The 24,134-nt window shown below is 43.8% G+C and overlaps 1 protein-coding gene across 3 annotated transcripts in view; it reads left to right on the top strand.

The window, feature by feature from the left end:
- Nucleotides 1–24,134, top strand: part of LOC138795556 (uncharacterized) — a 95,056-nt gene that overhangs the window by 9,965 nt on the left and 60,957 nt on the right. For all 3 annotated transcript variants that reach the window (XR_011363627.1, XM_069974815.1, XM_069974816.1), the window contains 6 exons: nucleotides 385–591; nucleotides 3,212–3,404; nucleotides 7,198–7,328; nucleotides 8,695–8,895; nucleotides 9,993–10,114; nucleotides 20,260–20,488. Coding sequence is in view for 2 of the 3 variants with exons in the window: in XM_069974815.1 (XP_069830916.1) it covers nucleotides 385–591; nucleotides 3,212–3,404; nucleotides 7,198–7,328; nucleotides 8,695–8,895; nucleotides 9,993–10,114; nucleotides 20,260–20,488 (1,083 nt within the window). In the remaining variant the exon portion in view is untranslated. The remainder of the gene's footprint in view (nucleotides 1–384; nucleotides 592–3,211; nucleotides 3,405–7,197; nucleotides 7,329–8,694; nucleotides 8,896–9,992; nucleotides 10,115–20,259; nucleotides 20,489–24,134) is intronic.

Genomic DNA, 24,134 nt, shown 5'->3' on the forward strand with positions numbered 1-24,134 from the left:
TCATCTCAAATAATTTATTAAAAACAAAAGACATCAGCAGTGGTGGGTATACCCCAACAAAAAAGAGAGTTACTGGCCTCTCTCCGTGCTGAAAGGCCGAGGGTGATGACTAGACACGGACAGGGAGCCGCCCAGATGACTACCTCCCCACCTCTTCCTGCTGTGCGCCCCGGTAATAAAAGCTCTTTTTCTCAGGTATACAGCTCCTGCTGCGGCCGGAACGTGCCATGGGCTGCTCAGGAGCTATATACAGCGCCAACCAATTGGGCTGGTTGGTTCCATTTAAACACAGCTGTATTGCTGTATGAAATCTACGTATTTGATTTGTCTATTAAATGAAATACTCTCACTATACAAATCTGTTCTTGGCCGATTCTGTTACAGCGTATGTGCCTTGGAATACTAAACTATTTCCGATCTATTGAGAGGACCCTAACCATTGACAGCTGCTGCCTCTCCAGTACTTCTGATAATCTGGTACCCAGTGGTGGTGAACAGGCATGCTGGATAAGTGCTTCTCAAGGTGGATCAGGCTTGACTGGGGGACTTGGATCTCATCAGTATATGTACCAAACACCGGCAGATCTCCAGGTATTAGTTCAGATAATTATGTGTTTTATGTCTCACACTTTAATATTCTCATAGCAGCAAGGCATATAATTACTGATCCCAGTTATTAACTATGTTTATGTCAGTATCCATCTGAGTAACTGGTAACTTTCCTGTGGTGGTTTAACCTTTAGACGACCCTGGGCGTACTGGAGCGGAGCGCGCTTCATAGCAGGTGGGGGCCGGCTGCGCTAATAACAGGCTGCAGCCATCGCGCTGCAGCGTGTCATTAACTCCTTAAACGCCGTGGGCCGATCGGGGCCGATCGGGACCCCTGCAGTGTGACTGCGGGGGTCCCGATCGTTAAAACGAACCGCAGGAGGTCTCTCACCTGCCTCTGTGTCGTCCGATCAGCGATCAGCTCATGGAGCCAGCACAGGCAGGCTCAATGAGCAGATCGCCTATCACACTGATCAATGCTATGCCTATGGCATAGCAATGATCAGTGTAGTAAATGAAAGTAATGTACGTAAAAGTCCCCCAAAGGGACTTAAAATGTGTAAAAAAAAAAGTTAAAATGACTAATACACTACCCCAAAACCCCTCCCGCAATAAAAGTTTAAATCACCCCCCTTTCCCATTATATAAAGAAAACATATAAAATTAAATAAATAAATAAACATATAATATACCGTAGCGTGCGTAATTGTCCGATCTAATAAAATATAACAAGCGTCATCACTAACGGCGAACGGCGTAGACGAAAAGAGTGAAAAACGTGTGCGGATTACCGATTTTATGTTACATTATATATAAAAAAAAATTTAAAAGTGATCAAAACGTCCGATCTTCACAAATATGGTATTAATAAAAAATAGAGATCATGGCGGAAAAAATGACATCTCATACAGCCCCGTAGGTGAAAAAATAAAACTGTTATAAGCGTCACAATAGGCCCATTTTATTAATAAATTATTGCCAAAAAAAAGGATTTCATTAAAAAAATATATATGATTTGAAAATCTGTGTAAAACTGCATGTGGTTGTGTTCGGACTGACCTATAGAATAATGGTATCATGTCGCTTTTACTATATAGTGCATTATGTAGACACAGGAACCCCCCAAAAGTTACCATATTGCATTCTTTTTTACAATTTCACCTATTTATATCTTCATAAATAATAACTTTGGGATTCCTTTATACATGTTATGGTAAAATGAGACGCCATTACAAAGTACAACTATTCCTGTAAAAAACAAGCACTTACATGACCCAGTAGATAGAAAACTGAAAGTGCTAGAGCTCTTAGAAGGGGAGGAGGAAAAAACGAAAGCGCAAAGATCAAAATTTTGCGCGGTCCACTGGGTCATTTTAGGCCTGGTCCTCAAAGGGTTAAAATCTGAGACTTTTATATTTATATATTTTTACTTTTGGTTAAGATTTTATGTGTTGAAACCTGTAAAAAAATCATGTCTCCATTAAATTCTTCAGTCAATTTATAGCATAAAAGGTGTTGTCTGAAATAAATGAAAAAAAGTCTAGTTATCCAGGTTTAGAAAAACATGTTTTCTTCCAGAAACAGCACCACTCTTATCTCCTCTTTGGGATTGCAGCTCGGATCCATTGAAGTAAATGGAACCTAATTGCAAAACCCCACCCAAACTGAACACAAAAGTCATTCTGTTTCTGGAAGAAAGAGGCTATGTTTGTCTAATCCTGGATAACCCCTTTAAACACACTGGTGGAGATTTATCAAACTGGTGTAAAGTAGAATTATCTTAGTTGTCCCTAGCAGCCAATCAGATTCCACTTTTCATTCCTCACAGATTCTTTAAAAAATGAAAGGTGGAATCTGATTGGTTGCTAGGGGCAACTAAGAAAATTCTACTTACACCAGTTTGATAAATCTCCCCCTCTGTATCCAATCACTAACTTTAGTAGCTCTGTGTTGATAACCTTTGAGGGCGGTGGGTGGCTGCAGGGAGCCTGTGGACGTCACCCAGGCAAGGAGACAAAGGCAGCGCTGAGGGCTGGAGCGTTGTTGCTGTACTCAGAAAGCAACAAATTGGGAAGAGTGACGTATTTTTACATTTTCGAATGCAAAATCTTAAAGCGACTCAGTACCCACTGTGCAGTCCCCCTTTCCCCTTTCCGTCGCCTGTCCAACTGCACATTGTAAGCTGTCACTGCGCATGCACCCCTGTTCCCCCCACGGCGCATCGTCAGTGACCGTTGGTGGTCCCACGACGCCTCTGTTGTGTGTTCTTCCCGCGTTGCCCCCGCCCCTCGTTTGTGACGCCCCCGGCCTTGCAACGCCTCTCCTCTGCCTGTCACCGCCCCCCCACCATAGTAAACATAATAAATAATCACTACTTACCTCTCCCCATGTCCGAGAAGTCACAGGCTCTGGGGCCCTCACCGGAAGGTATTTTCCCCTGAGTTTTGATGCTGTCACGACTCGCAGAAAATACCCAACCCAGCTGATGGATTGCCCCATCATCCAATCAGTGACTGCAGCAGTATCCCGCCCCACTCACTGACTGACTGAGTTAGCAATCCATTAACTGGCTTGTGATGTTGTAGCTGTAGGAGATCCCGGAGCTGGATGGGAGTTCCGGAACGGTGAGACTTATTACCAAGTGTTTCTATCTCATCTCCAGGTTGATGGTGCACAGTTCATGGAGTTTTCCGAGGTTGAGAATCACAATGACTTCTACACAGTGGAAGATGGAATAGTTCACACTCAGGATCAGAGAGGAGCCTTTGTAATGTATGATGTTGCACTTAAAGATCTACAGCAATTACAAGATGAACTATTGCTGTTAACAACCCTCTATATTGAGAATGATCGAAGTAAGATATTACAGATTATTTTCATTTCTGTAGTGCCCATAATGGGCAATAATAATGTTCTTATGAGTATTGTATGTCTTGAGCTGGTTGAAATCACATAAAAATTCACAATAGAAGCTGATTACAATAAAAACCACAATGCTTATTAAAGGTTTAAGATTTACCAATATGCACTACCAGGTACAATTGTAGGATATACAGTGTGGAGATATTGTTGTTCAATATTGTTGTATCAATCCATTTAGGACCAGAAAAAGTAAGTACAGAAAAAAGACAAAGGTTCGGAAACTAAAAGCTGAACATTTACAATTGTACATAATCTTACATACATTTACAATTGTACAAATCTACATACATACATATGCCCAATATATACTGTGCCCGAGTGGTATACAGAACAAATAGTGTTCACAAGTTATCATAAAAGGCATAAAAGCTTCAATAGTGTTCCCAAATATATATTGCTTGGACCAATTTGACACAGGGCTGCAAGTTTAAAGTGATTCTGCACCGACAATCTGACCCCCCCCCCCAACCACTTGTACCTTCGGATAGCTGCTTTTAATCCAAGATCTGTCCTGGGGTCTGTTTGGCAGGTGATGCAGTTATTGTACTAAAAAACTAATTTTAAACTGGCATCCCCGTGCCCTACGGGAGTGGCCTAGATCGTGTATGCATTAGGCTGGCACAACCTCTCTGTCCCTCCTCCCCACCCTCCTCATCATTAGGAATGCTCCAGGCAGATTGCCTCCTATTCCCCACCTGTTTAGCCTGGCACATGGGCTGGAGCGTTAAGGCACCTGTGCAATGTTCAGCATGCAGAAAATGTTCCAGTGGCATTCCTAATGATGAAGAGGGTGGGGAGGAGGGACGGAAGGGTGGTGCAAAGTTAGGGCACAGATACTCCCGTTGGGCACGGGGCTGCTAGTTTAAAAGTTGTTTTTTAGGACAATAACTGCATCACCTGCCGAACGGACCCCAAGACAGATCTTGGATTAAAAGCAGCTATCCGAAGGTACAAGTGGTTTGGGGGGGGGGGGGGGGGTCAGAATGTGGGTACAGAGTCACTTAAAAAGTTGTTTTTTTGCAATCAAAAGTTTGCTATGGGGCCCAGCCATTTCTAGTTCCGCCCCTGGTGGAATTTAGTGGGATACTGTAGTAATACTTGGTCTTTTACATACTGTGCCAAATGGGTTGGAATTATATTGCATTTGTGTATAATTGTATTTGTGTATAAAGTATTACTACAATATCCCACTAAACACTATGTTACTCACATAGATACTTTATGAGGGAAGCAGCTATATGAAACGTGTAAGGTTTGGTGGGATACTGAGGTGCTGCCTCCATGCTGTATGTACTTGGTTATTTTACACCACATACATATTGGGTTTGTATTATACTACATTTGTGTATGATTGTTGGACTATAGGTGTCACATATTTGGTGTCCAATGTCCACTTCTTATTACTATTGGAGCCTTTATGCTGCCATGATACCTTTTGGACACTAATGGTTCTATATACCACCTGGGCACAATATTTATTGGACAGACAGATTTATGTACAATTATTTATGTTCAGCTTTCAGTATCAGTGTTGGTCGGCCAGTCAAAGGTGCAGGAATGCCTCACCAATGACAAGCAGCACAGAGCGCACTGATGGCAGCTGGTGCCTGTGATGTGGTCCACTCCTGTCACTTGTCTTTACTGTTGCATACGCCTGGTTATTCCTGACTTGGGCTGATTTCCTGACCCTTTTTTTCAACTGCGATTTTGTACGCGTGTCCTCGGTTTGTACGTGTACGTGTTAAACCTCAGTTTGGGTTTTGGTATTGTTGTCGGTTTTGATTCTGTCCTAGTTTCTGCTGTCCTGGTTTAACTCTTGGCGTGTATTATTTAGGTTTTGAAGAACTTGCTTCACCCCTGACGGGCCCTGCATCTAGTGAGAGTAAGGAATGTGGCAGATAGGTTCCAATAGGCAGCGACATTGGGCTGGGTTCACTTCACGGCTTACTATTTCTCTATGGATGTGACAGTTGTTTTGTACAATTTGAACTCTTGAAGGGTACAATTCCCTTGAGAGTTGTGTTGTAAATCTTTCTTAATTTTCTGCAAAAGTTTTACACTATTTTAAAGGAGAAATTTGGCGAAAATTTTTATTAAAGTACTGTATTGCCCCCAAAAAATTATACAAATCCCCAATATACACTTATTACAGGAAAGGCACATAAAGTGCTTTTTTCCCTGCACTGTCTACTGCACCAATGCTTCACTTCCTGGATAAAATGGTGATGTCACAACCCGACTCCCAGAGCTGTGCGGGCTGTGGCTGCTGGAGAGGATGATGGCAGGAGGACACTGAGCGACACAGGGCACTAGAGGGACACTGAGCATCCCCCTGCCATCATCCTCTCCAGCAGCCACAGCCCACACAGCTCTGGGAGTCGGGTCGTGATATTACCATTTTATCCAGGAAGTGAAGCCTTGATGCAGTAGTAAGTGCAGGGAAAAAAGCACTGTATAAGCATTTCCCATAATAAGTGTATATTGGTGATTTGGATAACTTTTGAGGGGCAATACAATACTTTAATAAAAGATTTCACCAGACTTCTCCTTTAAATTACTTGCATTGAGTATAACCAGCACAGGACAGTGCTGTATCAGAAACCAACTGGAATGTGGCACCATGTGAAAGAAGCTGCATGTGTACATTCCTCAACAGAGTTCACTGTTTAGTTATAACCTTAAAGCGTATAAATCAAAAACTAATATGGGTGGGTTAACAAAGTGTCAGCAGCCTAGATCAATGCCTGCTAGGTCCAAGGTTATGTAAAGTATGGACGATTGAGCATAGAAAGACCCTGAGTGCCCCTCATCCATGGACTCCAGCCACATTATGCCACTGAACTTGAGGTGTAATCTGGTTTTCATTAAAGGTTTATAAAGCATTACAAAGCAAGCAAAAGAGTCAGAATTTGAAAAGGTACAATAAGCTTCGATTAAGCCTAATGATACATCAAAACTTCAAAAATATGTAAAACATGATGCAAGGCTATGCATACTGTAAAATAATGTAGGCAGTAGTATAAAAGAAAGAATGCTCTGAAAGAAAAGACTACATAGAGAATAAGGGGGGGGGCAAACAACAATAAGAAAATGTGACAAACAGAATGGTAGGGGAGACACTCCTCCTTCCTGGAGGTATTCCAAACCTCCCCTGAATTCAAAGGGAGTCTTGGAGGGAAACCACTCTAAACCCACTCTGTGTAGCAGAGGTTCTATTACCTGATTTTAAAGGGTAATCCAGTGAAAATCTTTCTCTTTCAATTCAACTGGTATCAGAAACTTATATAGATTTGTAATTCACTTCTATTAAACAATCTTAAGTTTTCCCATACTTATTAGCTGCTGTATGTCCTGCAGGAAGTGTTGTTTTATTTTCAGTCTGGCACAGTGCTCTCTGCTGACATCTCTGGCGGAGACAGGAACTGTCCAGAGCAGGAGAGGGATGTACAGCAGCTAATAAGTATGGGAAGACAAGATTTTTTTAATAGAAGAAAATTACAAATCTATATAACTTTCTGACGCCAGTTGATTTAAAAGAAAACAATTTTGGCTGGATAACCCCTTTAACTTTCTCACAATTTTTTGTTACTTTTGTTTGATATTATGTAATTTGATCTCAAATTGTACATGATCTATGGGTAGAACAATATGACCTTATTGAGAAGTAACTTCTGACAGCATTGTTGGCTATGAATTCATTTTTGCTTTATCTTTTGGCTTTTTAAGGTTTCAAGTTAAGTAAAAAAGAAGTAAATGGTACAAATCTCTCCGACTGGGCGCATGTTAATGTGGACCGCTTTGCATTGCTGCTAGAACTGTGGACCTGGGAATATGCACTATTAGAAAACAAACAGCAGGTAGTTTCAATATAGGTATCTTTCTGAACCAATTTATTTTCTTTATCTTAATGCCTATGTTTTAGCATTTTCCGCCTCTCGAAGCAATGGCAAACTTAAATTGGGATTTATTAGATGTTGGAATATTGAATCCTTTGCGCCTATAGAGTAGCGCGAAATGTGACATGTGACACACTGAATGCTGCGGTATTGTAAATCCAAAGCAAAGCTAAAAAAAATAGAAAAACATAAAACATCCTCCAGAAAGCTGCAATGTGGATTGTAAGTAAACAGCTTGTTAATATTGGGGCTGTAAATGCTGTAAAAAAAATTAGAAAAAAATTTCAGGCAGGAACCATAGGACATTGTAGTAAATTATACATTGGCATGTATCCAGCAAATATAATCCAGTAAGGTTAAAGGGAAACTCAGCAGGTTTGTGCCAATGAACCTGCTGATATCTCATTGCCACTGCATACCTCTTTCTGGTGCCAGCCTTCTTTTTTTTCTAGGTCCCGCCATTTTGGAGAAGTTTAATTTAAAGCAGATATGCAAATCAGTGGGTTAGGAGCTTGAGGGGCACGTTTCTCGGCCCCCCAGAGTACCCCCCTTTTGCCCACCCACCATCTCCTTAGGTGACGCCTACCTTTGCATATTCATATATGCATAATCAGGTTGGTCTTTGACGTGCATGTGCAGGGAGATCACGGACGGGCTGCTGTTCCTGCGCTTGCACATCAAATAGCAGGGGGTGCTACCTACAGGGGGCTAATATTTACTGGAATGGATGCCTACATGGGGAATACTGGTGGGCTAGCTCCAGAAAGATAGCTAGATAAGGGGGATACAGATGAAGGAAGTTAAGCACAAAGGGGGTATAGGTATTATATGGGGGCACAGGTGGGGGGGCAGACCCAACTACTAAATGGGGTACAGGGGGTCCAGACTACAATATGGGGGTACAGAGGGAGCCTAACTACTCTACAGGGGCACAGAGGAAACCTAATATTATATTAGCAATCAACCTAATAAGTTTCTCTAGCAGATTCTGAGTGCACTAAAAAGAGGTCCAGCAAGGCTCTGTCACCTATGTTTTGTCCACATAAACCTGGAGCCGGCCCTGGCTTCTTGAGTGCAAAGGCTAGAATGTAGCAGATACCTGTATTATACAATATTTTTTTATTAAAAAACTATTTATTTTCCTTTTTTGTACAATTTTTACAAAACACATTCCAACCAGGGGAGACAGTAAATGAGATAAATGTTACAATGTCAGCTTCATTAGCAAACATAATAGGTAGCATCTGTCCCATGAGGGCACATGCATACGGTGTATGCAATGTACTATACAATTTTTAACCTATGAATATCTTTCCATTTTCTTTAGCTTGTTGACAGTTACTTTGAAGCCTACCAGCATACTCTTGATCCAGGCGAGAGATTTGCATTGGCACAAGTGATAACTGACATCATGTTTAGGCGCCCGCGGTTTGACATTGGTTCCAAATACTTCCTGGAAGCTTATACGGATGAATGCCAATGCCTGAGGCTTCACTTGCAACTTGTCAGAGATGTTTTAAAAAGCCAGGTAAGCAAATAAACCCCAGTTTTTTGGTAAATGAGATGTGAGCACCCTTTCTCAGCATTTACCAGGTTCTGCAGTATAGGGAGAATAGAAAGGCTTTGTGTTTAGTCAGCCCATTTTACTTGGGGGGACTGGGTGGGTGGGGGTCTCTTCTGCAGTAAGTTAGTAATCAGGTTAGAGGGCAGTTTCTGCAGGGGTAACATGTCACAGGAACCAGAAAGCAGAATATTATGGCTTTCCTTTCCTTTCGTTTTTTTCCATTTTCAAACTTTTATTTAAGGATTTAGAGGTACAGAAAACAAAAGAAGGAGAATGTTCAAAATAAGAGAGCAAAGAATAAGTATTGCATGTACACCAATAATTGCAAAGGTTGTGGTACAATCCAAAATACAGCAGTACTTCTGAAAATATAAAATCCTAAAACTTTGTCCTTGTGTGAATCGCAGAGTATCAATTGACCATTGGTATCCTAGGAAAAAGACTCATCTGAGGTCCGCCTTGACGTTCATTAATGGAGGTGGTTATCAGGAATTTTTATATAAGGGGAGAAAGAGGGGAAAGTTGTACCTGTGTGGCCCTGGGGGGAGAAGGGAAGTGGAAAAGAGACCATGAGGGGTGTGGAGCTTGAGTGTTCAAGTCCAGACCACATGAGCAGAAGGTGAGAGTGTCCACGGAACCCATTTACCAAGCAAGAGCTTTGAGTTCTTCCATTTGATCTATATGGAAAATCTCTTCAAACAGTTTAGAAACTGTGGGTGGGCACATCGACATATGCCTTCTTGTTTCTTTTGTGCAACAGGAACCATAAAAAGGACCTATTTTAGTAAATGATAGGTAACAGCTTAAGACAACGTATGTTGAAGTGTTTCATTGCTTACAGAGATATTAGCAATCACTATTCTGTAGCGTCTGCCAGAACCTCCGCCATATTACATGTCATTGGCTTCTGATGAGTAACTGTTACTCAGTTTGATTCCATTCATTTATAATTTTTTGGGGGATCTATTTCAGGTTTGCATAGTGCTGGCAGACTGTTATAGTAGATAGCAAAAATGCTTCAAAGATAAATGTAATTAATATTAGTTTTAACTTCCATTTAGCTAGAAAATCAAAGGGAATTTGTCCAGAAGGTTTGGCAAGATGGTCGGAAAATGGATGTCAGTGACTTTGGTCTTCCACTTAATATTGTTACTAAGCCCCTTGTCTCCCTTAACACCAGCTGGTAAGTGTTTTTCGTGTCTCTTTAATAATTTGTTTCAGAGAGGGATAGAATGAATACTGGAAGCACATCCTGTAGAATTACAGCTATTATAGTAGTATATGATAAATGCTAGGAACATACAGATCTACTAGGAACTTTAAAGAGTCACTGTCGTATTTTTTTTTTTTTGCAGAAATCAATAGTCCAGGCGATTTTAAGAAACTTTGTAATTGGGTTTATTAGCCAAATCTGCCATTATCTGCATGTAAAAAGCCTTTTCCCAGGTCCCCCCCTCCTTCCTCTTTTTCATCCACTCTGAAAAATCTGAAAATTGTGACTTGTTGCAGGAGTCGTACCCTGTCTGTTCTAGGGAGAGGGGAGGGGGGAGGAGGAAGGAGGGAGTTAGCCGGCAGCAGAAAGCAGATAACAGAGGATTACAGGCACGGAGCTGGGTGACAGCTGTAATCTGAGCTCAGACAGATCACTGGTGACTGTCACAGGAGATATCCCGTGAGGGATTTGTAGATTAACTCTTTGTTGTCCTGTTTTGGTCTTTTCTTTAGCTCTCTCCATAGGAGAACAATGAAGACAGGGGGGAGAGCTTCAAACTGCTTTTTCATGATAAAAATGCATTTTTCGGATAATAAACCCAATTACAAAGTTTCTTAAAATCGCCTGGACTATTGATTTCTGCAAAAAAAAAAAATTCACGACAGTGACACTTTAACCCTTAGACGACCCAGGGCGTATAGTTACGCCATGGAAGTCTGTCCCCAGACGACCTAGGGCATAACTGTACGCCCTGGGCATTCCGCGGCTGCAGGGGTTAATGTGACCATATAAAGTAAAGATGGCTGCTGATTATTTCAGCAGCCATCTTTTGCTTACCTGCAGCCGCGGAATTGCGCCCCCCACGCCATCACGATCGCTGTGATTGGCTGGCAAACTAAGGGCAGCCAATCACAGCGATTCTGATGCATTGTGGGACGATATGACGTTGATAAACCGTGATTGGTGCTGTCAGAGACAGCACCAATCACGGTTATGCCTGGGACGTGTCCCACGTGACCCCCGCCCCCCGATCGTCCGGATTGGCCGTTTGCCGGTAACCGGCCAATCACGGGCGAGGCGGGCAGTCCAAAATATTGATCCCTCCCTGCTCGCCCTCCTTTTCGTCAGGATCGGCGAGCAGGGAGGGTGTACGTGAGTCCCGTGTGCCCCCCGGTACTGCCCCGTTGCTGCCCCGTTGCTGCCCGGTGCCCTCAGCAGGGAGATCGTGTTAGCAGCACACTCTGTGCTGCTACCACTTCCCCTGCTTCTGATCCGCCTCTGCCCCGCCCCCTCCCTTGTGCCTTCAGCACCCACCCCCTCCCTTGTGCCATCAGCACCCACCCCCTCCCTTGTGCCATCAGCACCCACCCCCTCCCTTGTGCCATCAGCACCAACCCCCTCCCTTGTGCCATCAGCCCCCACCTCCTCCCTTGTGCCATCAGCCCCCACCTCCTCCCTTGTGCCATCCACCCCCACCTCCTCCCTTGTGCCATCAGCCCCCACCTCCTGCCTTGTGCCATCCACCCTCACCTCCTCCCTTGTGCCATCCGCCCTCACCTCCTCCCTTGTGCCATCTGTCCCCCTGTGCCTTCTGTCCCCCTGTGCCTTCTGTCCCCCTGTGCCTTCTGTCCCCCTGTGACATCCGCCTCCTGTGACATCCGCCCCCTTTATCCTCCATTAGCCTTCCCCCCCCCCTGTCATCCTCCTCTTCTCCCCCCTGTCATCCTCCTCTTCTCCCCTGTGCCCTCCCACTGTTTTTGTGCTCCCCCCAATCTGTGCCAGCCTCGTTGGTGGCATAGTGCAGAGTGATCAGCCAGCAGTGCCCTCTGTGTGTTCCTGGCTGATTCCCTGAAATTTCTGACTGTGCAGCAGCAACAGTAGTTCTACTGCTGCTGCTGCTCCTGTCTCTCTTGTTCTGATCAGTGACTCATCACTGATCAGCAACAAGTGGGCACAGGTTTTTTTTTTTTTGTAAAAACCTTTTTTTGTGATTCCCCCTGCGCCGCTCCGTGCCGCCTGTGCTGTTGCGTCTGTCGGTGGCATAGTGTGTGCAGGGAGATCCTGCTAGCAGCATCCTCTGTGCTGCTAGCGGTCCCCCTGCCTCTCTTTGCCCCCCTCAGACCGTTCCTCCGTGCCGCCCCCTCACCTGCCCACCTCACTTTCCCACCCCTGTGCCAACCTCTCCCCCTGAGTCTCTTTGCCCACTCAGACCGTTTCTCTGCCACCCTCCCCCTCACCAGGCCACCTCACCTGCCCACCCCTGTGCCAGCCTCTCCCCGACTCTCTGCCCACTCAGACAGTTCCTCCGCCACCCACCCCCACACCTGCCCACCCCTCTGCCATCCCCCCTGTCTCTCTTGTTCTGATCAGTGACTAATCACTGATCAGCAACAAGTGGGCACAGTTTCTTTTCATCTGAAAAGTTAAAAGTGTAAAAAACACACACACTACACAAATAAAGTTTACTGATTTACATAAACCCCCATATCTAAATCTTAAAAAAAAAATGTCCCAACGCCTTTTTTCGGCTGAAGAGGCATATGCTCTTATTGCCTCTGACACCGAAACAGCGAGTGAGGGAGAAGAGGAAGATCCTACTTTCCTTGTTTCGACTTCCTCCTCCTCCTCCTCCTGTTCATCATTTAGTGATGATGAGACCCCAAGGCGCCGAAGGCGTCCAAGGCGAACGCCTCGGGCAGCCTCCCCCGATCTCCACCCCAGTGCTCCCATCTTCACCCCAGCCCCCCATACAAGTGAGCCCATCTGGACCCCAGCCCCCCCCAATTTTGAGCCACAGATTCCTGATTTTGTGGGACAATCGGGAATCCAATTTGACCCCTCAGGCTTCACTGAAATAGACTTTTTTAAACTCTTTTTCAGTGAAGAACTGATAAGTCTGATGGTCGTACAAACTAATTTGTACGCCCAGCAGTTTCTGGCTCAGCACCCCGTCTCCTCTTTTTTTTCGGGATCCCACAGCTGGACCCCAGTTGATGCAGCAGAAATGACCACGTTTTGGGGTCTTCTGCTGCACATGGGGCTAGTTAAAAAACCCCGAATTAGGCAGTATTGGAGTGTGGATATTTTATATAACACTCCAATACACCGGATGGCCATGACAAGGCATCGCTTTGAGGCCATCCTTAAATTCCTGCATTACAACGATAATGCAAGGTGCCCCCCCCGAGATGATCCCTCTTACGACCGCCTATACAAAATTAGGCCGGTCATTGATCATCTCGCGGCCAAATTTTCGGAGGTATATATCCCAGGGAAATATATCTCCATTGACGAATCCCTTGTCAGCTTCAAGGGGAGAGTCCAATTTCGCCAGTACCTTCCAAGTAAGAGGGCAAGGTACGGCATCAAACTCTACAAACTCTGTGAGAGTACCTCAGGGTACACTCACAGATTTAGAGTTTATGAAGGGAGGGACACCCACATCCAACCTCCAGAATGTCCCCCCACTCTGGGAGTTAGTGGGAAGCTTGTGTGGGAACTGATGTTCCCACTACTGGATAAAGGTTACCACCTCTACGTGGATAACTTTTATACCAGTCTCCCTCTTTTCAAATCCCTCAGTACCCGAGCTACTGTAGCTTGCGGCACTGTGAGGAAAAACAAGAGAGGTCTCCCGAGTCACACTGTGGCAGAAGTACTGCGACGGGGTGTCTTCAAGGCCCATTGTAGCGACAACATGTTATTAGTCAAATATAAGGACAAACGCGATGTCCTTATTTTGACTACTATCCATGGTCCTGGCACGACCCCTGTTCCTGTCCGCGGTACCACCGCAGTAGCACTCAAACCCGATTGTATTTTGGACTACAATCGGTATATGGGAGGAGTTGATCTTTCAGATCAAGTCCTCAAGCCATATAGTGCTCTGCGAAAAACAAACATCTGGTACAAGAAGTTAGCCGTGCACATGGTCCAAACGGCAATGTACAACGCGTTTGTACTTTACCGTTGTGCCGGCCACCCTGGGAAATACCTCCAGTTTCAGGAGGCAGTTGTCAAGGCCCTGATTTTTTGTGGAGGAGAAGGAGGAGGGCCTAGTACTTCTGCAGCTGCAACTGGAGGTCCCCGTATCGTGCCAGGACAGCACTTTCCTGGCGAAGTCCCTCACACTGGCAAGAAGGGCAAAAGCCAGAAAAAGTGTCGTGTGTGCTACAAAAAGGGGTTTAGAAAGGACACGTGTTATCAGTGTGATACCTGTCCTGATAAACCTGGCCTCTGCATGAAAGAATGCTTCAAGACGTACCATACGTCTATGGAGTATTAATTGCCAATCTTCAAAATTCCCAAATTTGTCCTTTCCAATTCGAGTCACTGGCCACTAAAGATGAGCGGACCGTCGGACTTTTGGTCGCTCTCTCGTCATGCCTGTGATCCCGGCTGCATAGTTGTGCTCCCGCGAATATGCGGGCAGGATATTCCAGGGAATTCTACATGGATTGCCTGGAATATCCTGGCCACATATTCCCGTGAGCGGAACTATGCGGCCGGAATCACAAGCATGACGAGAGAGCGATGATGCCATTGGACCAAAAGTCCGAACAGTTCGCTCATCTCTACTGGCCACATGTAGGGTTTATTTTTATTTATTTATTTTTTATATAGGGGACATAGGGTCCATATACACGGAAAGATTATATGCCAAAGATTTGAAGCCAAAGCCAGGAATGGATTTGAAAGAGGAGAAATCTCAGGCTTTCCTTTATGACCTGATCTCTGTTTATAGTCTGTTTCCAGCTTTGGAATCAGACTATAAACAGAGATCAGGTCATAAAGGAAAGTCTGAGATTTCTCCTCTTTCAAATCCATTCCTGGCTTTGGCTTCAAATCTTTGGCAGATAATCTGTCAGATAATCTTTCTGTGTAAATAGACCAATACACGGCATAATTAGTGGAGGGCAGACTTTCCATGTCGGCATCACATGCCGATGTGGAAAATCATACTGGCCTGACAGTTGAGCTTCTATGTTTCAACTGTCAGCCAATGCCGTGCCTATCTCCTAATTTAGACCTCAAATACACATGGGCTCCCAAGGCCCATTGTATTTGCAGGCTTATAATTAGAGCCAGATTTAGATTTTTTTTTTCTAGAAGGGACATACACGGCATAATTAGGGCATGATCACACTGAGCAAAATCGGGGGAATTCCAAAGCAGAGCTCCACTTGTCTCAGTCTCAAACAGTGTTAGTATGGGAGGGCTCGTGCGTCTCCGCTCAAAGAATTTACATGTCAGTTCTTTGAGCGGAGGCGTGCAAGCCCTCCCATAGACACACTGGTTTACACTGGGGCAGGTGGAATTCCAACGTTATTGCTCGGTGTGAACGCACCCTTAGGGCCAGTTCACAATGAGTAAACACGGTGTAAATCCCACCGTGCTCAGTGTGCTCCTGTAAGTGAATGAGAGGACGCACGCTAGTTTGAGCGGAGAGGACAGGGAGCGGACCAGCGAGCACCCTCTCATTCACTTACAGCAGCACACTGAGCACGGCGGAGAGGTCCGCCACGGAATAACGCCGTGTTTACTCAGTGTGAACTGGCCCTTTAGTGGAGGGCAGACTTTCCATGACGGCATCAAATGCCGACGTGGAGAGTCATACTGGCCTTACAGTTGAGCAGTGTGAAAATTGGCATTTCTAATTTTCAACTACTGCAGCACATTCAGTCCAGGAAAATAAATTTTTGAAATGCTTTTGCACCCTACACCTCCTAAATACATTTCTTGGGTGGTGTAGTTTCTGTAATGGCGTCCTTTTGCTTGGGCATTTTTCTATTTATTTTCCTGAGAATGTCTGCAACTGTCAGCCAACTCCGTGCATGTCTAATTTATTTTTCTCTTTTAACCCTACCTATGTGCCGGTCACCAGTGAGGTCCGTGTAGCATGAGGGCTCAAAAGGGCATTCCGGCCTCAAAAGGGCACTCTGTCCTTTTGGAGGCTTGTCCTGTGCCCACATAGCAATTCATTTCCACACCTATATGCAAAGTGGATACCCCCCACAAGTGGGGTCCATATGGTGACTACACCCCTTGTTAAATTCCTTGAGGGGTGTAGTTTCCATAATGGGGTCACTTGTGGGGCATATCTACTGTCTTGGTAACCTGGGGGCTTTGTTAATTTAACATGGCTTCAATGATCCTTTCCGGCCTCAAGAGGGCACTCTGTCCTTTTGGAGGCTTGTCCTGTGTCCACTTAGTAATGTATGTCCACTTGTGGGGTATTTCCCCCTTCGGCGGAAATTGCTCTGCTCATTCCCCATCCACCCCACTTTTAACCCCTTGAGAAAATGAAAGATTCCAGGCTAGACCAACCTTTTAGTCTAAAAAAATTTAATTTTTTATACTAAAATGTTGGTCTAGCTTAGAATCTTTCATTTTCACAAGGGGTTAGAAGAAAAAAATACCCCCTAAACATGTAGAGAATTTGCCCCCGAGTATGGAAATACCTCACATGTGGACTTAAAGTGCCAAGCGGGCGCAAGGAAAGCCTCCAAAGGGAAGGAGCACCGTTTTGGAAGCTGGATTTGGCAAAAATAGAGGACGGACACCATGTTGACTTTACAAAGCGCCTGTGCTGTCAAAACAGTGAAAATACCCACAAGTGACCCCATTATGGAAAGTACACCCCTCAACGAATCTAAAAAGGGGTGTAGTAAGCATATGGACCCCACTGGTGGAAGGCACATAGGTGGAACAATGTGCTGTGAAAATGAAAAAATTCATTTTTTAATTTTTACAACCCATTGTCCCATATTGTGCCTGCCACCAGTGGGGTCCATATACTAACTATACCCCTTGTTACGTTCCTTGAGGGGTGTAGTTTCCATAATGGGGTCACTTGTGGGGGGTTTCTACTGTTTTGGCAGCACTGGGCCTTTGTAAAGGCAACATGGCCTCCGTCCTCCAATCTGGCCAAATTCAGCTTCCAAAATCCAAACGGCGCTCCTTCCCTTTGGAGGCTTTCCTAGCGCCCACTTGGCATTTCACGTCCACATGTGAGGTATTTCCGTACTCGTGGGGAAATGCTCTACATGTCTAGCAGGTTTTTTTCTTTTTTAACCCCTTGTGTAAATGAAAAATTTGAGGCTAGACTAACTTTTTGGTCAAAAAAAAGTAATTTTTCATTTTCTTAGCAGATTGTGCCTGCCACCAATAGGGTCCATATGCTCACTACACCCCTTGTTACGTTCCTTGAGGGGTGTAGTTTCCATAATGGTGTCACTTGTGGGGGGTTTCTACTGTTTTGGCTGCACTGGGCCTTTGTAAAGGCAACATGGCCTCCGTCATCCAATCTGGCCAAATCCAGCTTCCAAAATCCAAACGGCGCTCCTTCCCTTTGGAGGCTTTCCTAGCGCCCACTTGGCATTTCACGTCCACATGTGGGGTATTTCCGTACTCGGGGGGAGTTTCTCTACATGTCTAGCAGGTTTTTTTCTTTTTCAACCACTTGTGAAAATGAAAAATTTGAGGCTAGACTAACTTTTTGGTCAAAAAAAAGTAATTTTTCATTTTCTTAGCAGATTGTGCCTGCCACCAATAGGGTCCATATGCTCACTACACCCTTGTTACGTTCCTTGAGGGGTGTAGTTTCCATAATGGTGTCACTTGTGGGGGGTTTCTACTGTTTTGGCAGCACTGGGCCTTTGTAAAGGCAACATGGCCTCCGTCCTCCAATCTGGCCAAATCCAGCTTCCAAAATCCAAACGGCGCTCCTTCCCTTTGGAGGCTTTCCTAGCGCCCACTTGGCATTTCACGTCCACATGTGGGGTATTTCCGTACTCGGGGGGAATTGCTCTACATGTCTAGCAGGTTTTTTTTCTTTTTTAACCCCTTGTGAAAATGAAAAATGTGAGGCTAGACTAACATTTTAGTTAAAAATATAAAATTTTTCATTTTCACGGCACATTGTTCCACATTTGTACCGGTCACCAGTGGGGTCCATAAGCTCACTATACCCCTTGTTACGTTCCTTGAGGGGTGTAGTTTCCATAATGGTGTCACTTGTGGGGGGTTTCTACTGTTTTGGCTGCACTGGGCCTTTGTAAAGGCAACATGGCCTCCGTCCTCCAATCTGGCCAAATCCAGCTTCCAAAATCCAAACGGCGCTCCTTCCCTTTGGAGGCTTTCCTAGCGCCCACTTGGCATTTCACGTCCACATGTGGGGTATTTCCGTACTCGGGGGGAATTTCTCTACATGTCTAGCAGGTTTTTTTCTTTTTCAACCACTTGTGAAAATGAAAAATTTGAGGCTAGACTAACTTTTTGGTCAAAAAAAAGTAATTTTTCATTTTCTTAGCAGATTGTGCCTGCCACCAATAGGGTCCATATGCTCACTACACCCCTTGTTACGTTCCTTGAGGGGTGTAGTTTCCATAATGGTGTCACTTGTGGGGGGTTTCTACTGTTTTGGCAGCACTGGGCCTTTGTAAAGGCAACATGGCCTCCGTCCTCCAATCTGGCCAAATCCAGCTTCCAAAACCCAAACAGCGCTCCTTCCCTTTGGAGGCTTTCCTAGCGCCCACTTGGCATTTCACGTCCACATGTGGGGTATTTCCGTACTCGGGGGGAATTGCTCTACATGTCTAGCAGGTTTTTTTCTTTTTTAACCCCTTGTGAAAATGAAAAATGTGAGGCTAGACTAACATTTTAGTTAAAAATATAAAATTTTTCATTTTCACGGCACATTGTTCCACATTTGTACCGGTCACCAGTGGGGTCCATAAGCTCACTATACCCCTTGTTACGTTCCTTGAGGGGTGTAGTTTCCATAATGGTGTCACTTGTGGGGGGTTTCTACTGTTTTGGCTGCACTGGGCCTTTGTAAAGGCAACATGGCCTCCGTCCTCCAATCTGGCCAAATCCAGCTTCCAAAATCCAAACGGCGCTCCTTCCCTTTGGAGGCTTTCCTAGCGCCCACTTGGCATTTCACGTCCACATGTGGGGTATTTCCGTACTCGGGGGGAATTTCTCTACATGTCTAGCAGGTTTTTTTCTTTTTCAACCACTTGTGAAAATGAAAAATTTGAGGCTAGACTAACTTTTTGGTCAAAAAAAAGTAATTTTTCATTTTCTTAGCAGATTGTGCCTGCCACCAATAGGGTCCATATGCTCACTACACCCCTTGTTACGTTCCTTGAGGGGTGTAGTTTCCATAATGGTGTCACTTGTGGGGGGTTTCTACTGTTTTGGCAGCACTGGGCCTTTGTAAAGGCAACATGGCCTCCGTCCTCCAATCTGGCCAAATCCAGCTTCCAAAATCCAAACAGCGCTCCTTCCCTTTGGAGGCTTTCCTAGCGCCCACTTGGCATTTCACGTCCACATATGGGGTATTTCTCTAAACTGCAGAAACAGGGCAATACATTTTGTGGTGCATTTCTCTGGTAATAGGTTTTCTACTATGAGAGAAATTGGATTACAATATAATTTGTGCACAGAAAATTAAAATTTTAAATTTTCTTACACATTTAGCTTTTATTTCTGTGACTCAACTAAAGAGTTAAAAAACTTTTTGGGAGTGATTTTGAACAGTTTAGGGGGTGCAGTTTCTGAAATGGGGTGATTTGTGGGGGGGTTATTACATACAATCCCCTTAAATTCACTTCAAACCTCAACTGGTCCCTAACAAAAGCTGATTTTGAAATTTTCTCAAAAATTTGGGAAATTGTTGTTAATTTTTTAAGCTTTCCAGTGTTTTAAAAAATTGAAAGCAAGTTTAAAAAATGCTGCCAACATAAAGTAGACATATCGCTAATGTTATTTAGTGTCTAATTTATGTGGTATAACTATTTTCCTTACAGGCAGAATATTTCAAAGTTAGAAAAATGAAAATTTTCACAATTTTTCACATTATTTTGTGATTTTTCACAAGTATATGCTATAAATATCCACTCAAATTTACCAGTAATATAAAGTAGAATATGTCTCAGAATCATTAGGATATGTAAAAGCATCTAGACATTATTAATGGATAAAGTGAAACAGGTCAAAATCACAAAATTTGGCCTGGTCCACTGGGTCATTTTGGGCCGGGTCCTCAAGGGGTTAAGTAAGTTGACCATGTAATGGTAGATCTAATGTCATTCATTATCTTTTATCCACAGCCCTGCTTTAAAGAATGTGTACCTCTTAGAATTCCATCCATCTCTAGGACTAGCATACCTGATCTCTCACACCCTGGATCAAATTTGTAAAGAATTTCAGCATATCTGCAACACAAAGACACCAAGAGAGTCCTACAGAGTAGAAAAGAAGGTCCTTCAGCTTGCATTTAATGAGTGGTCAGCTCCGAGAGATCCACTGCAATCCTTTACAGCTAACGTGCACAAAGATGTAAGATATATTGTAGCATGTTTAATTAAACTACTTTAGCCATATGATTCCGAGGTTATATGTGTATTTTATAGTGGTTTCTATGAACCTTTTTTTAAAAAAAAAATAAAGTAAGAAGTAGAAGTAGAACCCCAACAAAAAGACAATTCTGTTACTCTTTTCCTTTTTAATAACAGAGAAACGGAACTTAGCCGATCCCTCAAACTCCCCATTAATTTCAATAGGCTTTTAATGTGTTTCCTTTGCATCAGTTGTGATCCGTTTTCATCAAACCCATCAGTGCCTCTTTGGACGCACATAAAATTTGATCTTGCACAAACGTTTTGTCCGTCCCAAAAAAAAAGAAAAGGAACACAAACAAAAAGTGCACATCCATTTTTGTTTACATTATAGTCAATGATGATGACCCTAAAGAGAAGGTATTTCTGTTCACATCCATGTGCAAGTCATCCGTCATCAACAGTTTTTTTCATTGAGCATGCGAAGAAGAAAAACCAGGAAGGAATATAAACTGATATGCAAACAGATGCCAACTTAAGCAAACGGATGTACGGACGTCAGTTTTTTAAAATTTAAGTTTGTGCTTTTGCATTCATTTAATGGACAGATTCGTTCATAAATGAGACAAATGCAGGTGTGAACTCAGAGTGAATATGCAATATAATAATAGTCATCAGCAATCCCTGCATTGGTTAATAGGGGGAAATTTAACTGAAATCTAACATGAATTAAGGGTACAAACCCACTTGACGTATTTGTTGCGTGAATCAGTCTTAAAAATAAGCAGGCAAAACGCAGGTTGGCTTTATACAATTGTTCTGCGTTAAAATACGCAATTGCGTATTTTTGAAGCGTGAAGCTTGTTGTTAGCAAAGCATCAGTTGTTAACAACCTGTGCGAAAAACGCATGTAGCTTCACGCTTCAAAAATACGCAATTGCGTATTTTAACGCAGAACAATTGTATAAAGCCAACCTGCATTTTGCCTGCTTATTTTTAAGACTGATTCACACAGCAAATACGTCAAGTGGGTTTGTACCCTTAAGGAGAATAAGGGTTATAAGTAAAGATGAATGAATTTACGTTACAAATTAAGCAAAGCGCTGGCTGCCTTTGATCTCCATGCCGCTCCCTGCCGCTCCACCCCGGGTACCTGGAAAAGCTGGATCCATTGCTCGGAAACTTCCCAGGCCTGGATCTAGCTTTTCGAGGGTGGAGCAGCATGACTGGCAGGGCAGAGAAGGGATAGATGAGAAGAGAAAAGGCAGCTTTGTCAGGAGATGACTAAGCTGCCCAAAGCAGCACAACGAATTGGGTTCTCCCCCTCGGGTAATGAGCAGGTGCACACAACAGGTCGTATTAGTATATTATAGTCATGATTATATATTGATGTTGTTTGCATGTTCTTTATCTATTGGCATATTGGTACATGGTAATTAATCTATGTCCTTGATAGTCATTCAACATATAGATGGTATTTCCATAGCGGCATATACATAAAGGGGGCATTCACACGTTCCATGATTATGGTCTGTGCATGGAAGATGTGCTACGGAGCAGAATCAAGAAACTCCTGGCATCATCATTCATGAAGATGCTAGGAGCTCTCAAACAGCTTAAATGTTCATGCTACTGTACTGATATAACCGCATATCCACTAGTTTATATAATACGAAAAGGTCATCTATAAACCCTGGTCCTAGGCGCTTGCTAGCTTCAAGAGACTACCCCAATTAATGATATTGGGAAACCCAACAATTAAATCCAGTCACTCACTAGTTAACAAGATAACAAGTTTTATTTATGTCCATCACAGAAAAAAACATCACAATAAAAAACAGGTGGGAGACCATGTTACTGGGACAAGGTATTTTAAAGTGCCAGTGCATCTATATATATACACATATGTGGACAGCATCACATGATTCATTCAGCATAAAGTGCAAGAATAAAAAAGTGCAAGTGCCAATTGTACGCTGTACGCTGATGAGAACAAAAAATGATGAGGCGTAAATACGGATGCAAAATACTGTTACTGGTATGTAACTCAGGTCCCAGTCCACTGGCCCCCCACCTCACACTCATACGTCGTTTCACTTCCCACTTTCTCAGGGAGCTGGGGGCCCAGGGGACTTAAATATACATCCACAATGGATGATTGGCTGAAAGAAATGCACAACACCTGGGCTGTATGTCACCTGGTGGTCCAGAAGCGTATGCCACTGTGTACATCGAGCCAGGCGGGCAGAAGCAAGTGACATCAGGCATGATTGCGCCTTCCTGCATGTACGTCCCCTAGCGCCACACCTCTCCGCACTGGGCATGCGCACTGGACCGCTAACAGCCTGGCAGCCATCTTAAGTGTTGGAACCTGTAAGGGCACCAGATAAGAATATAGCATGAATTGATAGTAGGTGACCAAATAAATTAATAAAACCCAAAGTACTGTATTGCCAGTTGGTCAAAACCCCAACCTATAAAGACAAACAAACGTGCATATACACTGCAAACAAATAGTGCTAAGTGCTGGAAAAGTGGCAAGTGTTAAAGCGACTCTGTACCCACAATCTGACCCCCCCAAACCACTTGTACCTTCAGATAGCTGCTTTTAATCCAAGATCTGTCCTGGGGTTCGTTCGGCAGGGGATGCAGCTATTGTCATAAAAACAACTTTTAATCCGGCAGCGCTGTGTCTAACGGCCCGGGGCTTACATTTGTATATGCATTAGGCTGGCACCACCTCTCTGTCCTTCCTCCCCACCCTCCTCATAATTAGGAATGCTCCAGGCAGATTGCCTCCTATTCCACACCTGTGTGTATAATGAACATGGGCTGGATCGTTAATACACCTGTGCAAAGCTTAAACGGCAGTAAATGTTCCTGGATCATTCCTAATGATGAGGAGGGTGGGGAGGAAGGACGGAGAGGTGGTGCCAGCCTAATGCATATACAAAGGTAAGCCCCGGCCGTTAGACACAGCGCTGCCGGATTAAAAGTTGTTTTTATGACAATAACTGCATCCCCTGCCGAACGGACCCCAGGACAGATCTTGGATTAAAAGCAGCTATCCGAAGGCACAAGTGGTTTGGGGGGGACAGATTGTGGGTACAGAGTCGCTTTAAGTGCCCAGTGCTAGTATATAAAGTGCGAGTGCTGAGTGTAAAAGAAGAAATATAAATAGGAAAATGCAAAATAACATAATGGATAGTGAGCAGAATGTGTAAATGTATGAATGGTATGCAAATATAGTAAAGTGACAATGATGAAAATGCATGTGCAAAAAGTGTGTGGTATTGTGTTGTGGTCCTAGTGAAACTACTCTCATAATTATGTGTATAAAAAATCTATTCAGAATAAACATAATCCATGTCAGTGTTATGTGCTATGTATGATGTGTCTACCGTGGAATGGTGTGAATAACCTTAAAGTGGTGCCCATCAGACCTAATGTGTCCTACTGAATGTCACCCCGAATGTACAAAGGCTGTTATGATGACATATAAACCCCATGTATATCATGCTAGATGTAATACCACTGAATAGTACCCAAACCCCAGGACCACCTATACCATCAGGCCAATAAAACACACATGTTAAAATCACAATAACTTAAAAAACAGAAGGCAGCAATCAAGTTACATAAAGCTT

The sequence above is a fragment of the Dendropsophus ebraccatus genome, chromosome 6, assembly GCF_027789765.1.
Source record: "Dendropsophus ebraccatus isolate aDenEbr1 chromosome 6, aDenEbr1.pat, whole genome shotgun sequence".
In the NCBI taxonomy this organism is placed as follows: Eukaryota; Metazoa; Chordata; class Amphibia; order Anura; family Hylidae; genus Dendropsophus; species Dendropsophus ebraccatus.